We start from the raw sequence: 25472 nt of genomic DNA on the forward strand, positions 1-25472 counted from the left end.
TCAAAATGGAGGTGACCCTCTCCGCAACAATTACATACCTGATGGTCTTGAAGTTAGAAGTGAGCATCACTTTCTGTCCCGGTTAAGGTTACTAACACTTGACCAGCCCTGGGATCATTTCCACATTCGAGAACAAGACGAAACAGGGGTCATGATAGGAGCAGCAGGCAGCAAGCTCCGGCTCTCCCTCGACGAGATGAAAAGCTCCATGTTTGGGTGCGCATTTCTTCTCGATCGTGGAGGATACTTTTGGTATATCGTGTGTCATGCATTGCGGCATTGGAGAGATCCCGAATGGAAGCCACTCTCCGGAACTGATGGCTTGCGGGTCGGCAGCAGAACTCAAAGAGGACTACTGTATCTATGTCCTGTGCTATCTGGTAACACGTCCACTTCGGTTCCATTCTCTGTGCTGAAGATGACGACACCTGGTCGAGTAATGACTTGGCAAGCTGAGCATCCGGACAGCGAATATACGCTACAGGTCAAGGCTGAGCTACTGTGCCAACTTTGCAAAGCAGCTTGGCTTGGAAATTGGAAAAGATGTCGGCGTCTGATTCTCAGCTTTACTATTGGTTGCTCACGGCTTTTGTTGATTGTCGTTGTCATGACCAAGGGACTGGCAAATGCCATTTGGGAACGGCTATCCAGGGATTCTTTTGAGCCTCTCGAGTGATTCTATGCATTTAATTATCTTCTTTCTTCGACCGGGTACGAGATGCGGGCTGGAGGTTGTCCATCAATGTAACACAATAGTATTGTTTTATTTCCTGCTTCAAATTGATGAAAAGAATTTGAGAGAGTGATCGAGAGGTGACTCCATCAGAACAGCTCTTGGCATATTTTCACTTTGCAGGAGGCTTAGCTACCAAGAAATTACCTGTTTCTGCCAGAAAAACCTGATACTAACAGAACATGTTGCCCATTTCGACAGAAACCGTGGACATACCCATGGCCAGAATTTGTCTTTTCTGGAAGATTGATTAATGAATATTCCGAATTGAAACAGCGGAGAGGCTATGACTGAAGTCAAGATGAGCCCTGCCACTAAGATAAGCCTCAGTGCCGTCCCCTTCCGTGAAACATATATTTGCTGTGCCCATACAACTGTCATAGACTTCAGTTTCTTTCTTCATGTTCCTGCTCTAAAGAGTTGACCTAGCAATCGCAGACCAGAATGAAAGTTCGTGCTCATAGAGCGTGTCGATACTGTCAGGTCAGAAAAAAACGCTGCATTGGGGGGCGTCCTTGTCAAAATTGCGTTGAAGATGGTAGAGAGACCTGTGAGTTTGGCCTCACTGAGATTGGTGGAAAGCGAGATGTACTTCGACTTCAGAAGAAGCAGGTGTTCCCAAGGCGCAGATCGGCCTGCTTGCGGTGCCGCGGCAAAAAAGCACGTTGTACTGGCAAGGGATTTCCGTGTGGAACATGTACCGCAAGCGGGCTTGGAAGCACGTGTGAGTTTCCAAAGACAGAAACTCGTGCCGAAGACACGGCATCTCCAAATCATTGCAATATCACCACCAAGTCACCTCGAAAGGACGTTTTAGGTCCGGATCAGATCCAACGGCCTGAAAGATCTGTCCGTGAAGGATGCGATATTGAGTCGATATCCTTCACCTCCACATTTGCTGCACTTGACAGAAGTCCCGCAGGCCACGACGAGTCACTGGGAGCTGCTATAATCAGTCCTCAGGCCAGTAGCCTGACTGCAATCTCGGAGCTGAGTGAATCCTCAAGCCTGGATTTGAGCAGCTTCGAAAATGCTGTTGACTCATCTTCACCGGAAGACCGTCCTTCATTTGAGCAGCTATTCGATGTCCTCCCAGGTCGTGAGATGATTGACCACTTGATAAAAACATATTTTGCCTCTATTTCCACGGTAGGGTCAATCCATCAATAATGCCATGACATGTCCACTAACAACAACCTAGCTATTTGGCATCATTGACGCCACCGCCTTTGGAGCTGAGTATACGCTTTTCTTGCGGGACCGTTACTCAATGGATAGCTCCTGGTTAGCATTGCTTTTCGCAATCCTGGCTCTCGCGTGCCGTGCAGAAGAAGATCCGTCAAAAGGCGGTTTCCCAGATGCTGCGTCGACTTGGTATGAAGAAACCGCCTGGAAATGTCTGTCAGCCAACAGCTCACCATCTCAATCATCGCCGAGTACTTTGAAGGCAATGTTACTCATCATCTACGGTCGCACACACCGTGGAGAGAATGTTCTCAGTCAACTGCGAATGGCTTATCGGGTGGCAATTTCCACCAAAAGGCACTTCGATACTGCTCAGTGTGTTTCAAATCCCTCAGTCTGCGAAGAGTTTCGGGCTATTTCGATTGGATTGAAAACTCTCTTCATCATCAATGCTCAAATGCATGACTACTACCGCAACCCGGAACTCAGACAAGAATTGCAGCTACTACTGGATACCACCATAGAGACTTCTGAATTGACTACCGTGGAAGTGTTATCTCCCATGCAGATGACGTTCACGAACTTGTACTTTCAGCTTTTGAAGATATCAGTAACGATATGTTCGACAACAGAACTTGGTTGGAGGTCGGATTGGAGCGTCTCTGGACTTGAAACCGAGATATCACGCATGGAGGATTGCTGCAGCAAGCTCTACATCGAGTCGAATGGGGCTGTTTTGCAGTCGATGTCTCCCCACCCAGTCTTCGGTATACTGCAGTGCTACATCAACTATGTGCTTCATCTTCTCTTTTTGCCTGATCTCGAGAATTACCTAGAAGGGGATATTGCGGTCGATACAAAGTTATCTGCTTTCAAGTGTATTGCGTTTGCAAAGGCCTCACTGCGAACTTTCAATTATCTGGCTGAGAACATGCAGCCTAATGCTTATGGTTGGTATATTCGAGGGCTCGGAAGCTACTATGCCGAGCAGTCTGCATATTCTCTCGCCAGAGGTGCCGAAGAACTTGAAGGACAAGAAGATGCCGAGAACTGCCGTTCTTTAGTGCAGCGTACGTTGCAGATATTTTCTACATTATCGGGCCGCAGCATCTTCTCTGCGCGAGGAGCATCTAACCTTCAGCATCCATTAATGCCCCCCGGACCTCAAGGCTATTGCTCAGGTGTTGTTACGTGAGTTTGCTCTAGGGTTAGTGTGGACAGCTTTGTAGGTAATATGTGCCTTTCGCAGTTTTCTCTGTATTGGAAGGCACATCCTTCGCTTCGTGGCTTGGGCCATCAGTTTGTGGAGCTGGAATTTCTTTTTTGTATCATATACGCCATCATTACACATGCTTGCAATTAATATCCTTTCAGCTGAAATTCCACACAGAACTCCACAAATGAGGTTTCAGAACTGTAGCTTCCGTAAAGAAGAATTGAATTACTCGCACCGTTTGGGCCGCCCCGAAGCTCTGCCTATGATCGGATAGGTGATTCTTCCGATGGATAACGATTCGATCATTCGACGGAAGGAAATTGATCGTTGTATGCATGTATTACAGCTACGTCCTCCCAAAGAGCTTAATCACAGCCGCCACTATGTCTGAAAGATCAGTTGGGCAGTATAAAACACCATTTGCCTCCCGGATTAAGCACGGTAGTCTATTTTCTCCGTTCCATTCTTCGAGGACAAAAACAAGCCCAGTCATCTAGAACATCGAAACTAGCCCTCATTTGGTTAGTCTCTCTTTCACCGCAGATATGACATTCAATCAAAGCATGTCATTCGACAACAGCATTCGACCTTCGGTCATGGAGATGATGGGATATACAAACTTGGAAGCACTCGCGCCGCCCCATGAAACGGTCACCGAGGTGGTAACATCTCTCCGGTCGCGACCAAATGTAGTGTCAGGGCCCACTACGTATGGAAGAGGGGATAGAAAAGCATGCAACAGCTTTCTGAAATTCGGAATCCAAGATGGTGATGTATGTTCTTCAGTTTAGTACAAGTTGTTCCACGCTCAATATAGTTGCAGTTCACTAGAAAGGTCGAAGAAGCGATCGGCAGGCATCCCTTCCCTCTCCACCAAGGCCCGGTCATCGTCCAATCGTCCAACCTTCCAAGCAACTGGAATATCCATGCCGCCCACCCGTGCCAAAAGGGAGTATCCATGTTTCGAAGCGTCTCGGGCAATCTGGAGCGTGGTGTGACAACTCTAAAGCTCTATCCGCTCTCCCACAACGTGTCAAGCACCGAATTTGCACAGGAACGAGGAACACCGCGATCGTTTGATTTGAAATCGACTGACGTACTTTTTGTTCGAGGCGCGATCAAGATGGAGACTTCGGTGCCGGCTGGAGGGTTTTTCGTATGGCAAGGATTCTCTGAAAATCCGTGGGGAAAAGATCCAGCAGCATGTGAGGCGCCCGCTTTCATGAAGATCTAGTGCACATCATTGCAAGCTTGGATCAGCGTGTGATTAACACAGCATGTCTATTCAACGTACGTTAGCTACAATATATGGATATTGTTCGTATCAATTTACCGGGATACACTCCATGAATGTATTGGTAACTGATTCTCAGGCAGTTCAGGTTTTGTGCCTGATCTATAACGGATCTGTAATTTCCGTTTCGCAGCATCCCCACCGTCCTGGATTCTTCATTCCAGGTCAAACAGCGGAACGCATGCAGGACTGGTATCAATAGCAACGTGATTCCGGGTCCAAATTCAGATTCAAACCGTATCAGCTTGCGACCATGTTGAAGTGCTTTCTTTGTTTTGTCACTATTAGGCACTTTCTCTTCTCGAATGAAAATGGCCATGGTCCCTTGTCGATGGGACCCGGAGCATGGCGTAGGCTGATTGCGTCCGGTCCGTCGGAGCCAATCTTGCTCCCACAAAGCTAGGTTGGTCCAATAATGAATTTCCTGCAGCCGCTGTAACCACAAGTGGGTGTTATTCCCTGTTGCTATGAGTTCCGCAGCCCGCAGACCCTCGTGGCCCGATGCCCCTCCCAGGATGACTGGGGTCAAGTCGGTTCCGAGAAAGCGGAGAAAAGAATCCAGCTGCATTGACAAGTCTGATAGCAGCTTTTCCGCAGTGACTGGGGGCATTTTGTCTGATGGAAATGGGCTGTGAGTACCTAGAATCAGAAAAGTTGGGTCGGCAGGGGTTATCACGCACGCATCCAGAAAGAGGATAGGTTCGATCATACTGCATGATTAAACCTGCACACTCCAATGCGATGTCAGAACGAATACGCTATGTACCCCCCCCCCTGAGTACGAAAGACGACAACCTTGTTTTCATTTTCTATAAATCTTATTTGACGCAAGCTTCCAGTTGATGCTCGCTGATTTGTGCATATGTCGAGTTGAGTCTTTACTGTTCCCTATCTGAATCTCCACCTATCATGAGCATTCTACAATTCTTGCAGTGTCTGGGTCGCTCAAAGGTCGAAGAACTATTTCATCCAAGTCGCCACATATGTGCTAATACTCTGTGTAGCGTACAACTGCCCTCGTCAGTGCAATGGAATCTTCTCCCGACGAGACAGGCAGCACCTGGCCAAAGGCAACTTGGGCACATATTCTGGGCTCCTGTTTTGAATGCATACATTTCAGCGACCTCCTGAGGATCATGCTTTACAGCGCCAAGGTGGGTGCAGCTGCACGTCCTCAAGTGGTCCAGGTGCGGTCCATCCAGTACGATTTCAATGACGAAAAGAGATCCCTCGTTCTTGATCAATTGGAGGTTGAAGTCATTGTGGATGCTACCAAGAAGACAGTCGTTCAATATATGCAGTATCCAGATGTGATGGTCATGGATGGAGGCGCGGATGCAGTGGAGAGGTTTTCGCCTATTCCACACACGGTAACATGAACCACCCATGAATTGGAAGTGGATAATTACACCAATTTTGTACGCCTATGCTCATCTCTCCCTGGTATAAATTCGAAGTCATCATTGGATATCATGCAATGAGAACCCATTAGAGTAGTTTATCAAGCTAGATATCCCATCTTTTCTACCTCAGAGTGGGACATTGTCGGAAAAGGAACCATCTCCTCACACCAAAAACAAACAACATATCCGCGCTCGCAGACGCCCCTTGCGGACCGTTCAGAGACCATATCTACGATACTGATCGATGGTATATGAATCTGGATCGTATTATAAGAAGTACTCGTCGCGATTGGGCGGATTGTGGTGTTGGATCAAACTTCAAATTAATTGATCATACCCGTTTCTCGTAAGCACACCGAGGAGGGTACGAGATCTGAACCATACCCAATAAGGTAAAAATAATGACAGAATTCTTTGCCCCTTTTGCGACGTCACACGTAGGTCATAGCTCATTGCATATGAATATTACGGGATGAAGTGGAAATCAACTCTAGGCTCTATAGATACTGGCCGAAAGATCAGCAATGTTGAGTTTGCCAAACTTGAACCGTGCAGTGATCCGGCTCATCTACATAGCATTCCAAGCTGTAGCATTTCCCCTGTCGGGCGCAAAGTCCATTATACTTGGAACGACGCATATGACTTTTGACAGTCGATCCATCGTTCCCAAATTGCGGCAAGAGCCTGCATTCATTGCAGAAATTTATCGTTAACTTCTTAGGAAGAAGAGTGATTCTGTAAAGCTCAGCAGACAGTGTCAAATCCCTGAGTGGACGCCCACGAGTGGACGAAACAGGATAGAACATGAGGACATGAAAACGCCGGGGACTTCCATTCCGTAATGTGATAAGAAAAAGGACACACCGTAATCCTGTTGGGATAGAATTTTCTGTGAAATGGCTGTGGAGCTGCACCAAGAGTGTCACCTACTGGCGTCGGTCGATTTGGCCATGGACTACGCAGCTCCAGGCTGAAGTCCAATTGGCTTCTAGCTATCAAGGATAAGCAGCCAATGAAGACCAAGTCAAGTTTCAGGAGACCCAAACAAATAATTGTTTGGGTTGCCAGAGCTAGCCAATTGTCTTGGATCAACGAATAGTATCGATAGAGACTGGCATATGCGAAGTTCTTTCAGCGCCTAGGCCATTAAATCGCAATGTAGGCATAAATAAACCACCCAATGACGCTATAGATCGCCAATAATCATGGTTTGTCTGCTGCGGGCCCACAGTAAATTACTGGCGAAGAAATGGTTGGAGGTAGGACCAGGGCAGTTCGGGACACCTTTTTGAGGCAATTGGCTATCATTTCATCCACTAGGCTCCTAGGATTCTTACAGAGCACGGATCCCCCTACCGCTCTGCTCACAGTCAGGCGGAAAGCCGGTGTCAAGCCCTTGACTGCGGATCCCCCCTTCGGATCTCAGCACTTTCATTTCTTCATAAGGCAGAATATAATTTTACCTCACATTCCTGCTGGCTTCGACATATTACTTACAGGTAAACCTGCTGCACAGATCTTTGGGGTGTACAATAATTTACCGCAGGCTAAAGCATTGTTGTGACAGTGTGTATCAGCCACCTCGGCCCATTCTAAATCCTCAAGAAAAAGGGCCTAAGCTGCCGAACCAATACTTGCGTCACCTTCATCCATCTTCGAGGAACAGAAGCACAAGAACCATGGTTCAGAGGACTGGAAACAATCGCAGCCCCATAAAGACGGTTGGGCCCAAGAAGCGTCCAGAGGGCAGCAAATAGCGCAGGGCGGAGGGCATCTGCCGAAAATGAATAAGTGGATGGTAGAGATCACTAGAATTGATACAACATCGATTCTCATATCGTCAAATAGCGGGATACCATTGCTCGCTTGTTTCGAAGGTCTCAATCGCATTCTCACGGAATGCATTACTGCTCTAGGCCCCTGGCGAGGCGATTCTTATCAGAATCCAAGCGTTTGACTTGTTGAAATATATACAGACTCACGAGGAGCAGTACCGCCTATTCTGGAATTGGATATTGTGTTTAGATATTGGTAAATGGATTGAAACGCTCAGCTCAGGTACATGCAAGGATGAGTTCAATCAAGTCTGTTCTTCCTGAGCCCGCGAATGCTCTGCTGCTTTCAATTATCCTGAATATGGATAGGTTTTTCATGCGTTGCCCAACCTTCTTTTCATGTATAAGGAATCTGTATTGTTATATATGAGTACACAAGAAGTTCAATGATTTTCTCCCTCGTTGGGGATGTCACTGCTCTTATTTCCTTCAACTGGGCCCCAAGCCTTGGGCTCAAACCTCCGGCGGTTTTCTCCATTGATATCCTTGCCTATCTCTAAACATTAGATCAATATCATCCAGCAAATATACCATAGGCTCATCATTGTGCTTTTGGTGGTCGCTGGTTCCACCAAGACAGCCTTCAACACTGACAGATGCAGGGGCATCGTTGAAGCCTCGGGTAGACTTCGCATTCCTCAAACCCCTTTCCCATGTGAGTAAAGGAACTGAATTGTTCACAAGTTCAGTGTTCGTGCGTTCTCGTTCGTATGGTACGCTGTAATAGACCGACTAGTTCACGGCACAACCTGCGCAAATCTCATACCCGTTAGCAACAACCTTTCACTGTAACGCAGCACTATGAGAATGAACAGACCTAGTTGCATAGCTTTTTCCTTGGTCCCCATGATATCTGATATAGCACTTGTTGGAGGGATTGGTTCGTGCCTTTGAGAGAGCAGCTGGCCAGGAAGTCAACTCTTCGTCCGCAAAAAATACCTCGACTCCCTTAGGAATATCCTAGTGACTCCATATGAACTGAATGAATGTGAGAGTGCAAATGGAAAGGGGTTCCCCGAGGGAGATGTGGACGGAGAGCAGAGTACGCCACTTGAAAATTGGAGACATCCTCGATGAAGAGGAGCTGCTCTTGACTTTTCCAAGCAAATGTATCCCTCCTGTGGCTCTTGCTTCCATCTCTGACTGTCCAGCAACGTCACCGAGATGACCATCAGGAGGTCTTCAGTAGTAGGATGTGTTTGTAGACAGTGGTCGGTGAGAACGTGTCAAATCTGGCGTGCTGTTACATAACGGCACTTGCGATGAAAGAGGTCTGAGTTTGGTTGAGGGTGTAATGTTGTTTGATCTTGGAATGCGAGGTAGAGAGTTTGCGAGAAGGAGAAGAAGCTCAGCACTACCTGTCTGTTTTAGGTAAGGCACCCTTGGATTGTCTTCTCTTCACCACTGCCTCACGCACCTCAATACCCTGGCCTAGCTTGTGTCTTTCACCTGCCAGCTCTTGAAAATAAAACACACGCTATATCCGTGTGACAAACTTTCTTTTCCGTCCCATCCTTTCCGACGAGTTCAAGTTCACTGAGTTTTCAAAGTCCCCCCAGCAGAAGCTTTCATATTGAACCCCGAAGTCTAGCCTTTGAGATGCTTCAACATGTAGTATCTCTCTGGCAGATTGGTAACTTGTGCTAATTCATACTATTTATAGCACCGACAGTCCTCAGGCCCACCGAACTCTTGACCTCTCCCATCCGTCTCTTCGTCAACCGATCGTCGTGCATGATTTCTCGATTTTCGACCAAAATACCTGATAAAGCTGCTTTCGGCAAGCATTTTCGTAATTTTATTATTGGAGTTACAGTTTCCTATACTCTTATCAGGACGAAAGACCTGGCGTGGGCTCCAAGGGCTACTTGAACGCTGGGCAAAAGCTCCCCGACCGCACAGCTCTCGCGCTTTGTTGCTTCAACATGATGAAGCTGCCGCATACCATACAATAATCTTGTTGATCTCTTGAGGTCAAAAGGCTAATCCTCAGGATCGCTAGCCGAAAGCTGCCTCTGTTGAAGACTCTACCTCGTTATGCGCAGTCATATATGAAGGGTACTCGTGGCGTCGATTGAGACATACCGCAACTCCGGAAGGAAGCACAACTAGTGGTGCAGGGTGAATCTTCCTATGGCTCAAGGGCTCTCATCGCTAGGTGAATGCAGCCCGAGGCCATAGAGAACACTTCTCATGGCCAGCCTTGGCTCGAAGTTCAACGGAAGACACACACCCTGCTCTGGTACAGTACCATCAAGTCCACTTCTCACTTCTCCATATTCTATGCAGACAAGATAACTACATAAACTCTAGCTTTCCATCCAATCTACTTCTTCCCACAAAACTCTCTCAAGAAGGTTTCTCTACTCATGTCTCCGTTGGCAAATATAGCCCGGCCACTTGCAGCATCACGTAGAATCACAGTTTCATGCCTCGAGCTATCCCGTCCAGTGCTGATCATGCTTGTGTTATCAATTGTGCAGTCATTGAAGACATAGGTTCGTCGAGTCTCATGGCCAATACCGTTAGGCTCCCCACCGCAGGGCATGATGGCTAAGGCAAGTCAATACTCAAGTTTTGTACTGACAATGCGTATCATAAGTACCTAGGTGTCTCTGTTTGTTCGAAATAGAAAGATGATCATTGGACTGAAGTTCATCATCTCCGGGGGACTTTCGGTCCTTTGTAAGATAATTTCAATCAGTACAAGTTTCTGAGGGTGTAAGAAATCCCAGACAAGCTTCGAGGCTAGGTTTACCGGGTCCAGACCATCCCTCATGGAAGTCAAGTTTGATCGAGTCTTGGAATTTCATCAGTCACAGGACACTTCGAGGAGAAAGGAGGCTATCATGAGCATGGTACATACCAAAGCATTCCTCTCCATCTTTTTCATGTCTGACTGGATAGGCTCGTGCACCGCTGCAGGGCTTACACCTGAGTCGGTCTCATCTTGAGCTGATGCACCCTGGGAACTGTCTTTGAGCCATTTGAGGGTCATTCTGGAAGCAAATTTCTTTCGTGTAATACCATGAAAGGGAGATTGCACGGGTAGTGTTGGAAAGCAGGGGAAGAGAGGCCAGAAAGAGGGGCAGTGGATCGACCAGGGGCCGACGTGCCATATTACCCCTAGTATTACCTATGTACAGTACGGCTTGGTATGATTGCTATGTCCTTGACATGGGACCAGCTATAGACCCTTTAGTCTGCCGCAGGACCCTGCGAGCAAGCCTCAGCGTTAAAGCCAGGTCATACAAAACATTATGGTCAAGAGCTCGACATTGGCGCCAGTTGCGGCTTGCTCAGACTAACGCTTTAAGCAAGATCCAAGTTCGGTTCCTCTGCGCTATCCTCCAATGAAGTTGAGGCGATGAAAACCAGTTTACATACGTGGTTAGAGCTCTACACTAGTACAGTGCCCTGAGAGCGAGACAGAAGCGCCAATCCTTCCCCGAATCCTCGCTTTTAGATGCCTGTCCAACAATCCTGACAATCTAGACCTTGCATTCCATCATTACTGATTGTTTGATATACCGGTTTTTGCTGGGAAATGTCCAGGGAAGGTTTCTTGCTCATATGATTGGGAACATTCTCCACCCCGGATCAACATGGACACCCGAGATCAGTTCTTGTTTGATCAGATGAATTACCCAAGCTCATATTTCGCATATCATAACGTTTCAGCTTACTGTCCGGTAGTAGATGTGAGGCTCCCTACGACTTATTATAGAAACGACGATTGCGGCTACGAGCAACCAACGGTACCATTTTTGGCTGCGCCTTCCGCGCCCACGGTCTCCCTCCCGCCGCCGCCTCCCAGATATCGCGCGATCCAACCTCGACCCGATACAAGTGGCATTCAGGTTAAAAGCAGAGATGATACTCCGCTTCTGTTTGAGCTTCGAAAGGGTCGGAGAGGTAGAATGCCCAGAAAGAGCCAACAGAAAAGGAATCGCAAGTCCAAGTCCACTCGGCGAAAGGCAGACACCAACAAGGTTACTTCAACTAAACCAGAGTCACAGAGGTTTGCTTTGCCCATTTCTGGATCTTCTTACTGTTTCCAGTCTAAATTACGGATAACAAATTCAGTTCCACGGTCTTCAACCGATGTACGAATTCCGACCCGGGCTCGAGCAGCCAACAGTCCACTTTCGCTCCTGGTGTAATGCCGCCTACAAACGACGCTTTCATCTCAGGGACGAACCAATCGTCAATTTTTCCCAATTACGCATCCGAAACGCCTGCCCATGTCCGGTCAACCGATCATCCCGACGTACACGGCTCCCTTGTTCGGTCAGATAATCACTCTCAATGGCCGAGCATGTCGCTCGGGATACGCCAGAGCCAAGATTATGTGGAAGTAGCCTGTGATGAATTGGCAGTGCATCTTGAAAAGGAACAGGCTCTGCAATCTTTGTACATTTTGCAGGATTATATGGCAAAGCACCCTTCTATCTTTGAAGAGCAAGCACCCGAGACGGTTCACCGATGGCTGGCTGGCATAAACAGCATGAATCAGCCAGGCCCATGCCCATGATAAGTAGAGGCAGACCCAGCAGAACAGGTTGCTTAGATGACATATGAAACAAATTCTCGTGGGAGCCACATGCTCAGCATCAGCTATCAGTGAACCAAAAGATAGAGGCTCAGAACAGTACCGCACGGGCTTTCCAGTATTACGATGAGCAAAGAAGGCCAAGAAACGCGATCATACACCTTTTTCAGCAGATTAACAAGTCTCTTCTGGATGCCCCCGTAAAGCGACAGATCTTAATCCAAGACCAATGATGTTGTCGAGAATAATAATAGCTTTCACATTACACAACGAAATGATATCGTCGATATATGCTAGATCTTTGGTCGGTGATGGAATGTGCCATTTGGTATTCCTGGCTATAGTAGTAGTCAGAAGAGTCTGGGTCCTCAATCAGAGTTGCTCGGGCTGTTGGAACCCTGGATCCGGGCATTTTCATGGAAGGAGAATAAGCATCGACGAGCAATTAGAACTGATCAGTATTGCAGTGTGCTGTACTGTACTAGAGTACACGACTCTCGCTAAAAGTGGAGATTATTTCACGAATTAAACTCAGTCGAGTTTCTTACCTCCCTTCTTGACATCATTTATAGGAGAAGCATGATGAAAGTAGCAAAGAATGCGAATGACTATTCCAGAGGTGATTTTTGAAACCATCGTCAAAATCACACACCGCTGTCATTGGACCAGTCTTGCCACAGCTACACGTTTAGCAAGAGCCCTCAATTCTCTTGTGTATCAAGCCACGACACAGCGGACTGATCCAATGTCCAATATGACCCGGCTGTGCTATTAGGAGCTCACACCTGACCCAAATCTAGTTCAATTTTCTTCAATTTATACAAAATCAGCGCTGAACAGAATGATAAAGGGATTGACAAATTCAATGAAATGATAACGACATCTTTCACCATGCCTGAGACAACGTAGATTTATCATTTCATTGGAAAAGGTACCTCTGAAGTTCAGCAAAAAATCAAAAGAAAAGAAAAGAAAAACAGAAAATATAAAAGTAAAAAAAGGAAATCAAGACAAAAAATAATACTAACCATTAGCATGCTCTTTGATTAAGTGGATCAGTTCCGACCCGCACACAGCAAGAGCTCCACCCGGGCGTACTGTATGACAAGATGTTTTGGTATCGGCCACGTAAATACGCTTATGGCACCCACTCTCTAAGAAGTTCCCCGATGTTGCAGAAACTATGATTAGAACACCTGGAACAGTCTAGAACTAGGGCACGGCAGAGCCTGATACACCCGGGCTTTCTAGGTCACATCAATGGGGCTTTTCGCCATCTACTTAAACGAGCATCTACCTCCTTTTTTTTCAGGACCATCAATCTCAGCTACATTGATCAAGTCCCAGGGTATGAGACGGAAGCCGTCAATATGAAAGGACACACTTCAAACATACAAATGGACAAACAGTTGGCCAATCCCATCCCCGAAAACCAGCTGCTCAATGAAGTAAGAGAAATATACGATGAGTTAGTTATTGCAGAAAGAGAATGCATTAATGTGGTGGATATCGTCTCACAAATAGACCAAACCGCGGGACTATCGGATGAACAATGGAGCTTGTGCACCTCGTTGCACCAAACACTCCTCCACAAGCATTTTGACTTTTTCATTGTTTCGCAGCATCCGGCAGCCAGCCCAATCTTGAGAAGCCTGGCTCAAAGATACGAGATGCCTGGACGCATGTGGCGCTACGGAATCTACTCCTATCTGGAGCTGTTTCGCACAAGGCTCCCCAGCCCCAGTGTGCAGGACCATATGCTAGGCTTCATATATTTCTCGTATTCGATGGTGACGCTTCTTCTAGAGCAGGTCTCCACATTTGAAGAAATCTGGACAGAATGCTTGGGGGACCTAGCACGCTATCGTGCTGCAGTGGAGAATTCCGATGAGACAGTCCGCCATCACTGGGTAGACATTTCCAGAGATTGGTACAATCAGGATATCGATCAGTAATTTAGAACTGGCCAAATTCAGCACTATCTTGCCGTTATCTCTCGTCCGGATACTTTGCAGATGTTCTTTTACTTCTCGGAAGCATTACTCAGTGTGGACCGATTTCCCAAAGCGCGGGAAAGCATGATTCAGCTGTTCAACGATATTCTAATCGCACCGGCTGAGGAACACACATTGATTAGTTCTTTTGCGGCTGCCCATGGTGTTATTTTCAAGCGTATGCCATATGACCAGTTTGTCATTCGGTTCAATTTCTTCCTTTTAAAAAATCATCACAGCCGATCGCCTAGTCTCCCGGAGGCACGAGAAAGCACGTTAATCATGTGCTGCAATATTGCAGCGATCTTGGACTATGGAGAAGGGAACGGGGAGTTTGCAACGGACTTTGCTCACAACGCAAGTACTTCTACTGCAGACGCCTATATCATTGCAAAGTACTGGGCATCTGCAACAGCACATATTGAATCAAACAGGCATGTCTATACTGTACAGTACCTGGAACTCTGCACACTGTACTTTAGTATATTTTACTGACCATATCTCGACATCTAGTTTTCTCGCTGGATAACATATGATCAAACACAATTTACGACTACCAGGCTTGCCTTTCAATTTGCGACAGTTGCTCAACATCCTGAACACTTCAGTCGAGGTTCTTACACTGCACCTGCGCCTGTGGAGTGGAAATCAGGGGACTTTGGAAATGAAGGCACGGGTGCTGGTCCGAATTTAGGCCTGTTGAGGCGATGCATTTGTTTAGCTACTGTTATCTAAGTTTTGTTGATAGCTCCCAAAATATGTGAAGCTCTCAAGGCTAGCGAAGATACAGAGTAACTGGTGTGTAATTCCTCGACTCTGATGCCCCAAAGAGGGAGTGCCGCATTTGTTGTTGGTTGACTTATCATTTCCCGGATTTGCCACTCAAGTCATGTACATTACCCCTGTCAGACTTCGAGATGAAGGAAATGCCGTCGAATGTGAACCGTCCTTGCTACAGTATATAGACAGATAGGGTGATAGCGGTGGGAGTCTGTCCAGCCCAGCTGCACATACGAGGTTCGTTATGCCCTGCTTTGTGGTCCCAGTGTCGTAAACCTTCTATCAAATTGCCTTTTTAATCATATGAACAAGTATGAGCAAAGTTTTCCCAAAGTATGATGATAATGACCAGAGTCCGTATTTCCGCATCGCCGTGTTCAATGTCAAGCTGTAACTATCTACAGATACAAGGGTTTTACTTTTTGGCTTTCCTCCCCCGTTCTGCACTTATTGATTGAAAGGACAACTACAATATTGCAACCAGAGTAAATAAGTAAATGCACTAGACCTCGTCGATCTGATATCAGTTCACTTGAGCGTGATCTTTTTCACGGGTGCAGTCAAAGAAAGAACGTTTCCTTAATTCATGCGGCCTTTCTATGTCTGTCCTGATAGAATCAATAGGTATCCATGACAGTATTCTGATGCCAACATGCACATCATCATTTTCAATAAACCGGTTACGCTCCTGTTGATGGCTTGTTGATTCCTAGAGGCGTAAGTGGCGCTCCTTGCACTATAGCTTAGTCTTTTCAGAGTGACTTGATGGAGCAGATTTGTGCGCAGGATTGGTGAAGGTGTTTCTTGAGGGCTCTGCGGGGATTTGAAAGGTACTATGGTCACTCTATGATGCTGAAGTATGCTCCCAGGGGCTCTGCAGCTCCTGGATCTGGATGTTTTATTCCCAGAGCCATTTTTTGTTCCGTCAGGAGCATAGTGTAAAGATCCCAGGAGCAGATCTCGTCTTCCTGGAGCCTAGAATAGCCCTAGAAGCTAGAAAGCATTTCCTAGGGGTGCAAAGCTCCTAGAAAGGCTTTGTGTTCTGATTTTCAGCCTCAAGCTGACAGTTACAAGATACACGGCTCACCAAGAATCAGATCAAGCTTCTCCAGGATTCTGGGCCCCATTGTGGCATTAGACAGAAAAAGGGGATGAGATAAAGTTCCGCGGCGATGAATTCACCCTAGGACCTCGCGTATGAATATGAGACATATGGGGCCCTAAGAGATCCAGTAATCATATTGAAAAGATATTGTCGCCTCCAAACTAGGGCATGAGTCGAAAAAGGGATCCATCGGAGGGTCCCTGGGCAACAGGAACAGCCGGATACTTCTCGTCGGTTATGAATTTAAATTACTAGTGATACTAGCCCGTACCGTTTTTGGTGGTGACAATTTCTCGACACAAGCGCCGTCAGTGATCTTTCAAGCACCCAGGAAGCCACCTTCAGCGGGCACCTGTTGGAAACCTCGACGAGGAACTGGAACTCGCAACGGATGAGGCACATCCCCGGATATTGTGGCCGCACTTTTTGACGCCGGCGCTCGTGTAATATCTGCGGTTGACATGCTCTCTGAGACACAAGAGCAGCGCCTAGGCATCATTCCCCAATCCTTCGTAGAAGATCGTGAAGAACAAGCCAGCTAATAGGACACAGGTAGCACCTGGTAAGATGTCTATCGCTTCTCTAGCCACATTATGTCATATATGTAGCCGCGATGCATTTTTATGGATAGAAGAATGCAGCAGCTAGTTCGCACATTCTCCATTTATGGTATACTGGCTAAGATCGCCTCTGTCAAAATAATCATCATCCCCTTCGCAAGGTGCGGATGCACAATTATAGAGAAATAGATGACGGATGAGAGCCAACAGAGCGTTAGGGGCGATATTATGGCCAAAACGAAAGAGAGTATATCATGTGTAATTAGGATATGCCATATTAGCTCTACTGGCAGGATCTTAGATCGACACATCTCAATGTATCCCCATACATGGATACGTATTTAAAAATTTCGTTTGATATTTTCACGGAGTGCTCTATGCAGGAACTCAAAAACCTGCAATACGGCTTCGCCTGCTCGTTAGATCCGGCGGGATGCCGAAATTCAAACAAGCGTATCATAGCATCCCGTGGAAAGAGGCATTAGACGCAGCCGGATATATCAGAAAGTATAAGATGAATGAGACTTAGTGGATATTGCCTTATGGTACTGTTAGAACATTCGATGTGAGTTTAGCACTGTTCAATGATTTCGCTCCCAGAAGATCGCATAATTGAAGTGAGTATTAGGGCATGTGCTAATTAATTGCCAGGGTCAGCTGAATATGTACATGTAACGTCAAGTCGTCGCATCGTCAAATTAGGAGGGGTGGGACGATGGCTTCAGGTCGGCGCGTCTCTTCGACCAACGCGAAGGGCAGTGCGCTTCAGGGCCTCTGGGGCACATGACCGAAACAATGGAATGATGAGTGGAAATACTTCCTGGTTGACAGTATTTTGCCCATTAACGCTGCCTTACGACAAGCTTGTTTCCCGAGCACGCCAGACCATATGCAAGATACCATACAAGCCTGTATATTCGACGAGCGATTTCCATAGGTGGAGATCTATAGTATCCAAAATCATGTTTAGATTAGCGTAAATTATAAATAATAACAGAGAAGAAATATTACTCAATTTTCGACAGTGTGTGCGTATTTCAAGACTTGGCCCGAGATCATAGTTACAAAGACGTGAAAGATATGATTTATTACGTTCAATATGGCATCCGCAGCCTATTCGTGACTCGTAATTTGGTAAGACTGAAGAAGAGCAATTATTTCCTCTTTATACTTGGGAATTCGAATAAACTCTGCTGCTGCTAAGGGTGGTTCGCCATAATAACGTTTACCAAGAGATCGCGCCGTAGGGTCTGCGCCCGCATCAAGTAATATTTTGACAAGATTAGGACGACCACTCCAGACAGCATAATGTAAAGGGGTACCCCATTCAGCGTTAATTTGGTTAGGATCGAGACCCTTCGCTAGTAAAAAAGAAGTCTTTACCGGTGCTTGGCGCGTGCGTGGTCGGAGGGCTTTAAAAAGAAAATCATTTTCTATTCTCGCGCCGTACTCGAGAAGAACCTCAATCAGAGAGGTATCGTCGCTGCTTATAATAGCGCCCACGATGATAGGTATCCCCGACGGTCCGATACCGTTAGGGTCCGCGCCCCAGGAGAGCAATTCGCGAGTACATACGGGATCCGCCATGAAACTATTAGTTTAAAGGGTTAGCCTATAGAACTCGATCAACAGTCTTCACACTTACGCTAGAATAGGTTCGCCGTTAGATCCGGTCGCGTTAGGATCTAGGCCATGATTGAGAAAGAGGCGAACGATACCCACGTCTTGCATCAAGTCAGCCCCGGGAAAAGAATCTATCGCCGATGTCGATATCCCAGCACCAGCGTCGAAGAGTGCGGCCACGATATCGGTGTGCGTTTGTCCAGTGGCGTTCGCGAGCCCCTCATCAAGGTTTTCGACAGAAAGTCGCCGGGTAGCGAGGGCTTCCTGGACCTTTAAAAGCTCACCGTCGTAGCACGCATCAAGAAATACCTCGACGAAGGAAGTATCTTCTATTTCCATGATGTAGATAAAATAGAATCGCGTGCAAAGATGGAGCTTGAGATATTTATGACCCGACTGGACATGAAAAATGATGGGGAGAGCTTGGTATCTCGACGAAATGGAGATAGCAGCAAAAGGAGTTATGGAATCCGACGACACGAGAGAGTGAGAAAGAGAGAGGGGGGAAGAGATGAGGTGATAATCTAAGCATCGGAATAGTGTTGTCACCTGACCAATGAAGAGAGGGAAGGTTCACCTAGAAAGGCGGACCTCCATCTCTATCGAAACACTTGTTAGATACGAAATTCATAGACTCCCTTGGACCTGTGTAATTAATCATTTGTTTTAATTTCATAAATTGGGGCCCGACTGATTAAACCTGGTCCGAACCCCTTTGAGGTCCCTCGAGGGTCACCTGCGGGTCCGAGCGAGGCCCGGCCTGTGCGAGAATCCATAGAAGGATGTTTTTGAGCAGGTAGCTGCAGACCTGTTCGGCCCCCAAAGCGTTTTTAATTTACCGGTGAAGCCCATCTTTTCTGTTCAAGTTCATTTTTGTCTCATTTTCGTCGTTGGTACAAAGCCCGCAAGGGAATGCCAAGGAATGCCAAGAAGATAGTGAGCTTAGCTCAAGTACTGTAATGTCTCAGTCGCCACGGCATTGAGTCAATACCGTGCGCAAAGAGAGCTTTGCTTCTGTAGTTATTGACCATCGATACTTCTTGAATCTGAAATATCCGGACATTAATACTAGTCAGTAGTTGCTTGGTCTGACTACACATTCATCGAGTGGGGCAAACGGGCAAACCTTGGGCCTTGATCCTACTGGACTTGCGATGGAAAATATTCGATACAGATACGTAGTGGTATTTCCCGAACTTGCGTCTTTCCATAGCCCCAATAGATTACTTATGAGAATCGTACCGTTGGCTAGGACTAAACAGAGACAAGGGGTTCATGTATTCTGCTTAGGTCCGGAGGTTTTTCCGAATAGAGATTGCTCGTTCCAGAAACTCGAATATCGACTGGATGTAAAAATCTCTGCCATTATTATTCGAACCGCTTACATTCAGCCTGCCTTTGTAAGTTTGACTGATTTTGGTGACCTAATATAAATATATATTTTAGTATCAACCTAGCCATCAACTTATTTGTCTTTAGTATAAATGTATTACTGGAGGCCATCGTGTCACCGCTCCCTTTTATTCATGTCATCTCTCAATCGCTACTGTGTCATCTCTTGCCTCCCTTTTTTGCCTCCCATCTTATGAACGACCATGAAACTATTTTGGTCGCTAATATGGCTTGCCTTTGCAGCTTCTGCGAAGAACACGCTCGTCATCGGTGATGATTCCCACGTATCTCGAACAACATCACTGCAAAACTAACCGACGGAAATTTATAGACACCGTCGATAATCTGCTATTAGAAGGAGATGTCTCACACCTTGTCAAGCGTGGTTCTCGCGAGAAATGCGGGCCTAAATTAGCTGACAGTGACAACACCAAGCGCAGTGTAGGGTTCATTCTCTTTGAGCGCAATGTCACGACCCTGGATAAACGGATGGAACTACCTAAGAGAAGCATGGGTCTCTTTTACGACAAGGAGTTCGTCAGACTTACCGAAAGGGTTGTACCACACGACAGCGCATCTAGAGCTGAGTATATGAGCACCGGCGTTATGACAACATTTGCCAGTTTGCCTCAGGATAAAGTGTATAGCAATGGCGGACAATTGTCGGGCTGCACTACATTATATGTCATCAGCCGCAAGGGGGTGTATGCTGTGCACTGGTGGGAAAATGTATCCTTCGATCCGGATCTGGTGTGGCGGAGGCCACGAACCCAAACAACAGAAGACATTTTCCAAAAAACGGTCCTCGATATGTTGACCAACGGAGGGAGATACCATCCCAAACTAGACGCCAGTCTTATCGAGGACAACTGGATCAGGGCCTATCTTTTGCACCCAACGGAGGCTTGGAACGCTGATGAAGGTGGTCAGCCCTATACAGCTCAATGGGAGATGATTCGGACCCATGTCGGCCAATTGATACCAACATTGCAAGATCAATCACGCTGGAAGGACATTCCATATGAGGCATTAGATGACGAGGACCCACGCCTCAGAATGCTAAAGGCAACCGCGGGAAGGTATCTTTTCAAGTACGACCCAGCCCATATTATTGGGAGACGGCAAACAGCACAATTGGCTATGTTATGGTTCGAGGACGACAAGAACAGGTATCACAAGGATCAATGGTGATGGTAGATCTGAACAAAGTCACCGGTTTTTGCATGTAGTACGAAGAACTTACAGTACAGCAAGACATAATGTCTCGCTGATTAACGATGCTGAGCTCGATCAGGTCGTTGTTCATCATTGCGCAACACAAAGAAGTGGCAAAAAGCAGTTAAAACTCAACGGATTCGGATGACGGACTGAAATCAAACTAGACAAATTTCTGTAGACGTACGTCGTCCACTTTGAACCTAAGTTCGTAGCACCTGAAACCGCAGCCTTCTGGCTGCTCAGCCCGAGCTCACTATTGCTAAGCCCAGAGAGATCGCAAGAATAGGTATGTCTTCCTCTGCATCGAGATCCCAATTAACACGGTTGCCTCGCTTGCTCGGCTCGCAAAGCAGTAAAAGCGCAACCAAGTCCTTGGTAACCTGGATGCGTCGAGCAAGTAATTTGTCCTCATGAAAATCTTCTGCGTTAGGACCATAAAAGTTCTCCACAAGTCGAGCTCGTTCAGGAAACACGTAGTCCGGGGTAGGGAGATCCCAGTCTTCTTCAGGAAAACTATCAGCATCACGTTCCTCAACATCAGATTCGCGGAGAAGCATTTGCTTAATCTGTCTGTCAACTTCAAGCACAGGGGCATTATTGAAATGGTCCTTTCTGGCTTTCTCGCGAGTTTCAACTGCCAATGTTTCCCGAAGTTTGGCGAGGTCTTTTTTGACGGTTTCATGCATTTAGAAGAGGCGTGGAAAGGAGCCACGGGCGTTCTTGGTTGTACAAGCCAGGGACCGCATCTCCGCCATGAGTTCTCTTTTCTCGCGTCTAAGTTGCAGAACCCCAGGATTTTGACAAATAGCACGTTTATGCGCTTTGGTAAGATCAGATGGTGCCGATAGATCTCTCTTCCTGAGCATACTCCCAGCGAAACGTACCAGGCCTTCTTGGGAGGGTCTAAGAAGAACGACATGCTGAAGGTCGCGCGTAATGAATTGCGATTGGTAATGCTTTTCAAAAATTGCGTCACCAGACTGACCGAGCACCCTTTGTCGCTCCTGGCTGGTAAAATGTTCTGTGAATAGATAGTCAGCCCTGTTGTGAGAGATCCCATATATCATGGCGCAGATGAATCTTTCAAATCGTGTTCAGCAACTGACATACTGTTGACTTCATTTGCGGTCCAACGGCGAAAATTGTAATGCCCAATATCGTCTTCAAATCTAGCATCTCGGCCCAACTCCTTGAGCGCCTGCCGACTAGAATCGTAGGTCATTGGCAAAGACCTATCGAGTCCGTAGCCGTATGGCGTGCGTTCAAGACGTCGAAGGTGGGGTAGATTAAGAACTTCGGGCTTCCACCGGATGGGAAGAGATGAACTACCTTTTGGAACCCGAAGCCGCCAGATGAGCTCTGGGGTGAGGTCGGTATTGGCAAAAGCTCCATCGCGGAAAGCGAAGGCAATAATTTGAGCTATCGGGCAATATGCCAGTTGATAATCGCCGTGCATGAAAAACTTGGTTCTGTTGGGAAAGATCAGCATCCAAGTTACTTCATGAGAAATTTGAATCAAAATTTCAGCTTACCCGTCAGCGCCTTCCGGTCGACCTTTGAGATTCCGAAACTCAATGATGGCACAGAGGACATCACGTTTACTTTGAGGGTCTTTCAGGTAGAAAAGTTCAATATCACGATAGCAGACCGAGTCTGGAATATCTTTCAATGAAATGTGCTTTAGAAGATCACTCTGGAAAGTATCATCCCGTTTGCGTTTGCCCAAAGTTGGAGTACCAGGTGTTGAGGTGTCTTGAGGAAGCAAAACACCAGGTCGCGTGCCTGTGATGGCGTTACAGCGAATATTCTGGTTCAGCTTTAACGCGCCCTCGAGCTGGGGGGCGGGGTCCCCCAGAGACCCCCTTTATGGGGGTCGGCGAGGCAATTCCCAATTGCCGGGGGTGCCCCCCAAGGCGACGGGCAAGACTCGTATCCCAGCCGTTTTCTTTTCACATCTCTCAACTCGCTCCCGCCTCGGATAATTTTACACTTTATTATTGAGATTCGAGTCTTATCCCATCGCGTCCATTTGCATGAATCACATGTTCGCCGCCCGTGATCCACCTCTTCCTGTCCGTTGAGATCTCGTCGTTCACTGTATCATGTGATCCTGGTTCGTGGAAGGCTTGGATGTCTTCCCATATCTTGTATGATACACGAAAAGTACTATCGCTGTACTCCCTCAGTACGACTAGCTGTCTTTGATGCTGCACGCTTTGACTCACTTCAAGGCTCTCCTTCGTAGAAACCCCTACAGGATACTCAGATCCTTTATCTCAATGCCCTCTGAAAAATGATACTGAAGAAATAGGAGTGAAATGGAGGCAGAGCGAGCCTGTTGAAGGAGCTGATGAAGTCAGACATAGCTCCCAACCCAACCCAAGAAAGTGTGAGACCACTCCATTGTCTGCGGTACCTCATTCTGTCGATTACTGTTGACTAGGTATGCTGCTGAGAGCAAAGCATCGAGCATGACGTCCAGCGTACACAGCCTCGAATCTCATTTGTGCCATGGTGTTAGGGCCGCCGATGCTTTGATGAGGTAAACCCATACTGTTTGTTTAGTAGGCTTTTCAACGGGATTTTGCCGCAACAAAAGCGAAGATAAGGAATTTTTTGGACACCAAACAAGGCCGGCGATGTGTTGACCATGCTCAGTGTACTCCATGGGCACAATAAGGCCCGCATTGATGACAAGGCAGGAAGGTCTGCTGGTGCTGAAATTAAAATTTCGTCCACTGCTCTGCGGCAATATAAAGGATATCTAAAAGGTTGGTGTGACAAACCACCCAGTGGTCAGCGCATCTTGCCCGTCGCCTTGGGGGGCACCCCCGGCAATTGGAAATTGCCTCGCCGACCCCCATAAAGGGGGTCTCTGGGGGACCCCGCCCCCCGGCTCGAGGGCGCTTTGGAACGGAATCAGAGCATGCGCTTGTGCCTTTCAGGTAGGACAAGGCCTTTCTGTACACCAAAATCAAACCTCCATGACATATAGACGTGGTTTGTAGAGATTAAACGGCTAGGGACCCGCATCCTCGCAGCGGCGTGGGGACCAGAACGCAAATCAAAACTCCTGTCCTCACGTGTCACAGTCCGACTATGAGCTCAACTGGCTTGGCCAATTACGCGATAGGCAGATCACGTAGGTCGTCTACAAAGGCTCGTGCGAAACCGGCGCTGCGTCACTTATCGGGCATCAGATCTTCATAGCCGGCAGAGCGCGTAGCAGGTTGGTTAACTCGTATTCTCAGTTATTATACTTGACAATAGTATACTCATGAAGGCAATCGCTGCGACTAGTGACGAGGCTGATTGACTGCGTTCATGTCATATTTGCGTAGTCTTAGCAAGACATCAATGATATATATCCGCAACTGCCCTTGGCTCCTTCCTAGTAGCCCATAAATCATAGAAAGACACCCAAAAAATAGATATGAGAGCTGAGAATGGCATATGTAAAGCGGATGCACAGTACAAAATTTTCACTTCGAATACTTGCAGTAAAGAGTAGAGATGGATTTCATTAGGCATCAATTAAGATGTAATAAACTGTTCATTCATGAGAAACCTGACCACCTTCGCACACTGAACGACGGAGTCCTCCAATACGATTGTACAATGCTAACACAGGTAGGTTCGTCACCCGCGTTTTTTGTCCTGCGAACTTGCCCTGCGCACCAGTGTGGCTTTCTCGAACAAGCGGAGCGTGACGAATCTGCATGTGCGTTGATCACCAGTCCCTTCACCGCCCGATCACTGCACGTTTCACCACACCGGCATCAACGTCAACACGTCAACACGTCAACACGTCAACACGTCAACACGTCAACACACAAGCTCAAAATCTCTACTTTCACTTCACACTGGCATAACAAACATCCTACCGAAACAGCATCGCAACACAACATCGCTATGTGTTCTACACCCAAATCATGCGATTTTACGTTGCAGCAAACGGATCATCGACTGCGGAAAGACATACAGAGTGGGAATACGGGTCGCTAACGAGGAATCCCAGCTTAGATTAGTTGGTGATTGATTGTCTATGCTATGGTGCTTTGCAGCACGATACAGATTATGAAGATGTTGGGCAGGTCTTGGCTTCATCGAATGCTGTTGCAAATTCGAATACTAGTCTCTGACACCACGAAGAGGTGCCTGCACATGGTCAGAGGATCAGGACTGGCACAGCGGCGCCACGGGCCGCCTAAACAAGCACAAATTTGATAACGCAGGGCTCAAGGCTGCATGGAAGCTCAAGATTATACAGTCACAGGGCTCAAGGCTGTGAGGGAGAACTTGGTATCGCAGCGGTCTCCTGCGGAGACTCTTGGTGTCGCAGATGTCCCTGCGGAGACTCTTGGTGTCGCAGATGTCCCTGCGGAGACTCTTGGTGTCGCAGATGTCCCTGCGGAGACTCTTGGTGTCGTAGATGTCCCTACGGAGACTCTTGGTATCGCAGATGTCCCTGCGGAGAACTTGGTAATGCAGCGGTCTCCTGCAGAGAACTTGTTAACGCAGCGGTCTCCTGCGGAGTTCACTTGGTAACGCAGCGCCCCTCTGCGAGGATTGTTGTTGACGC

General features: G+C 47.1%; 11 protein-coding genes across 11 annotated transcripts; 6 read left to right on the forward strand and 5 right to left on the reverse strand.

Moving 5' to 3' along the window:
• Window positions 1-5: 5 nt before the first annotated feature.
• N7511_003561 (uncharacterized protein) lies at window positions 6-676 on the forward strand (the record flags this gene model as incomplete). The annotated part of the gene is made up of 2 exons (XM_057125986.1): window positions 6-59; window positions 107-676. The coding sequence occupies 2 exons, from the start codon at window positions 6-8 to the stop codon at window positions 674-676; spliced, it is 624 nt and encodes a 207-aa protein (XP_056988145.1).
• A 501-nt stretch (window positions 677-1177) lies between these two features.
• N7511_003562 (Zn(II)2Cys6 transcription factor) lies at window positions 1178-3113 on the forward strand (the record flags this gene model as incomplete). The annotated part of the gene is made up of 2 exons (XM_057125987.1): window positions 1178-1882; window positions 1935-3113. The coding sequence occupies 2 exons, from the start codon at window positions 1178-1180 to the stop codon at window positions 3111-3113; spliced, it is 1884 nt and encodes a 627-aa protein (XP_056988146.1).
• Window positions 3114-3697: 584 nt separating this feature from the next.
• N7511_003563 (uncharacterized protein) lies at window positions 3698-4368 on the forward strand (the record flags this gene model as incomplete). Its single annotated transcript, XM_057125988.1, has 2 exons — window positions 3698-3907; window positions 3952-4368. The coding sequence occupies 2 exons, from the start codon at window positions 3698-3700 to the stop codon at window positions 4366-4368; spliced, it is 627 nt and encodes a 208-aa protein (XP_056988147.1).
• Window positions 4369-5456: 1088 nt separating this feature from the next.
• N7511_003564 (uncharacterized protein) lies at window positions 5457-5807 on the forward strand (the record flags this gene model as incomplete). The annotated part of the gene is made up of 1 exon (XM_057125989.1): window positions 5457-5807. One exon carries the CDS (start codon window positions 5457-5459, stop codon window positions 5805-5807), a length of 351 nt encoding a protein of 116 aa, XP_056988148.1.
• A 2242-nt stretch (window positions 5808-8049) lies between these two features.
• On the reverse strand, window positions 8050-8514 carry N7511_003565 (uncharacterized protein; the record flags this gene model as incomplete). The annotated part of the gene is made up of 3 exons (XM_057125990.1): window positions 8050-8160; window positions 8198-8384; window positions 8447-8514. The coding sequence occupies 3 exons, from the start codon at window positions 8512-8514 to the stop codon at window positions 8050-8052; spliced, it is 366 nt and encodes a 121-aa protein (XP_056988149.1).
• Window positions 8515-9992: 1478 nt separating this feature from the next.
• On the reverse strand, window positions 9993-10214 carry N7511_003566 (uncharacterized protein; the record flags this gene model as incomplete). The annotated part of the gene is made up of 1 exon (XM_057125991.1): window positions 9993-10214. One exon carries the CDS (start codon window positions 10212-10214, stop codon window positions 9993-9995), a length of 222 nt encoding a protein of 73 aa, XP_056988150.1.
• A 236-nt stretch (window positions 10215-10450) lies between these two features.
• N7511_003567 (uncharacterized protein) lies at window positions 10451-10664 on the reverse strand (the record flags this gene model as incomplete). Its single annotated transcript, XM_057125992.1, has 2 exons — window positions 10451-10510; window positions 10533-10664. The coding sequence occupies 2 exons, from the start codon at window positions 10662-10664 to the stop codon at window positions 10451-10453; spliced, it is 192 nt and encodes a 63-aa protein (XP_056988151.1).
• A 2951-nt stretch (window positions 10665-13615) lies between these two features.
• Window positions 13616-14707, forward strand: N7511_003568 (DNA/RNA-binding domain E.t1.c1-type; the record flags this gene model as incomplete). The annotated part of the gene is made up of 2 exons (XM_057125993.1): window positions 13616-14128; window positions 14195-14707. 2 exons carry the CDS (start codon window positions 13616-13618, stop codon window positions 14705-14707), a joined length of 1026 nt encoding a protein of 341 aa, XP_056988152.1.
• Window positions 14708-17770: 3063 nt separating this feature from the next.
• On the reverse strand, window positions 17771-18619 carry N7511_003569 (uncharacterized protein; the record flags this gene model as incomplete). The annotated part of the gene is made up of 2 exons (XM_057125994.1): window positions 17771-18248; window positions 18303-18619. 2 exons carry the CDS (start codon window positions 18617-18619, stop codon window positions 17771-17773), a joined length of 795 nt encoding a protein of 264 aa, XP_056988153.1.
• Window positions 18620-19945: 1326 nt separating this feature from the next.
• On the forward strand, window positions 19946-20863 carry N7511_003570 (uncharacterized protein; the record flags this gene model as incomplete). The annotated part of the gene is made up of 1 exon (XM_057125995.1): window positions 19946-20863. One exon carries the CDS (start codon window positions 19946-19948, stop codon window positions 20861-20863), a length of 918 nt encoding a protein of 305 aa, XP_056988154.1.
• A 266-nt stretch (window positions 20864-21129) lies between these two features.
• Window positions 21130-23403, reverse strand: N7511_003571 (uncharacterized protein; the record flags this gene model as incomplete). The annotated part of the gene is made up of 5 exons (XM_057125996.1): window positions 21130-21456; window positions 21775-21911; window positions 22001-22359; window positions 22423-22752; window positions 23378-23403. 5 exons carry the CDS (start codon window positions 23401-23403, stop codon window positions 21130-21132), a joined length of 1179 nt encoding a protein of 392 aa, XP_056988155.1.
• Between the last annotated feature and the right edge of the window lie 2069 nt (window positions 23404-25472).

Source organism: Penicillium nucicola (genome assembly GCF_028828085.1).
Source record: "Penicillium nucicola strain IBT 29836 chromosome Unknown utg000002l, whole genome shotgun sequence".
In the NCBI taxonomy this organism is placed as follows: Eukaryota; Fungi; Ascomycota; class Eurotiomycetes; order Eurotiales; family Aspergillaceae; genus Penicillium; species Penicillium nucicola.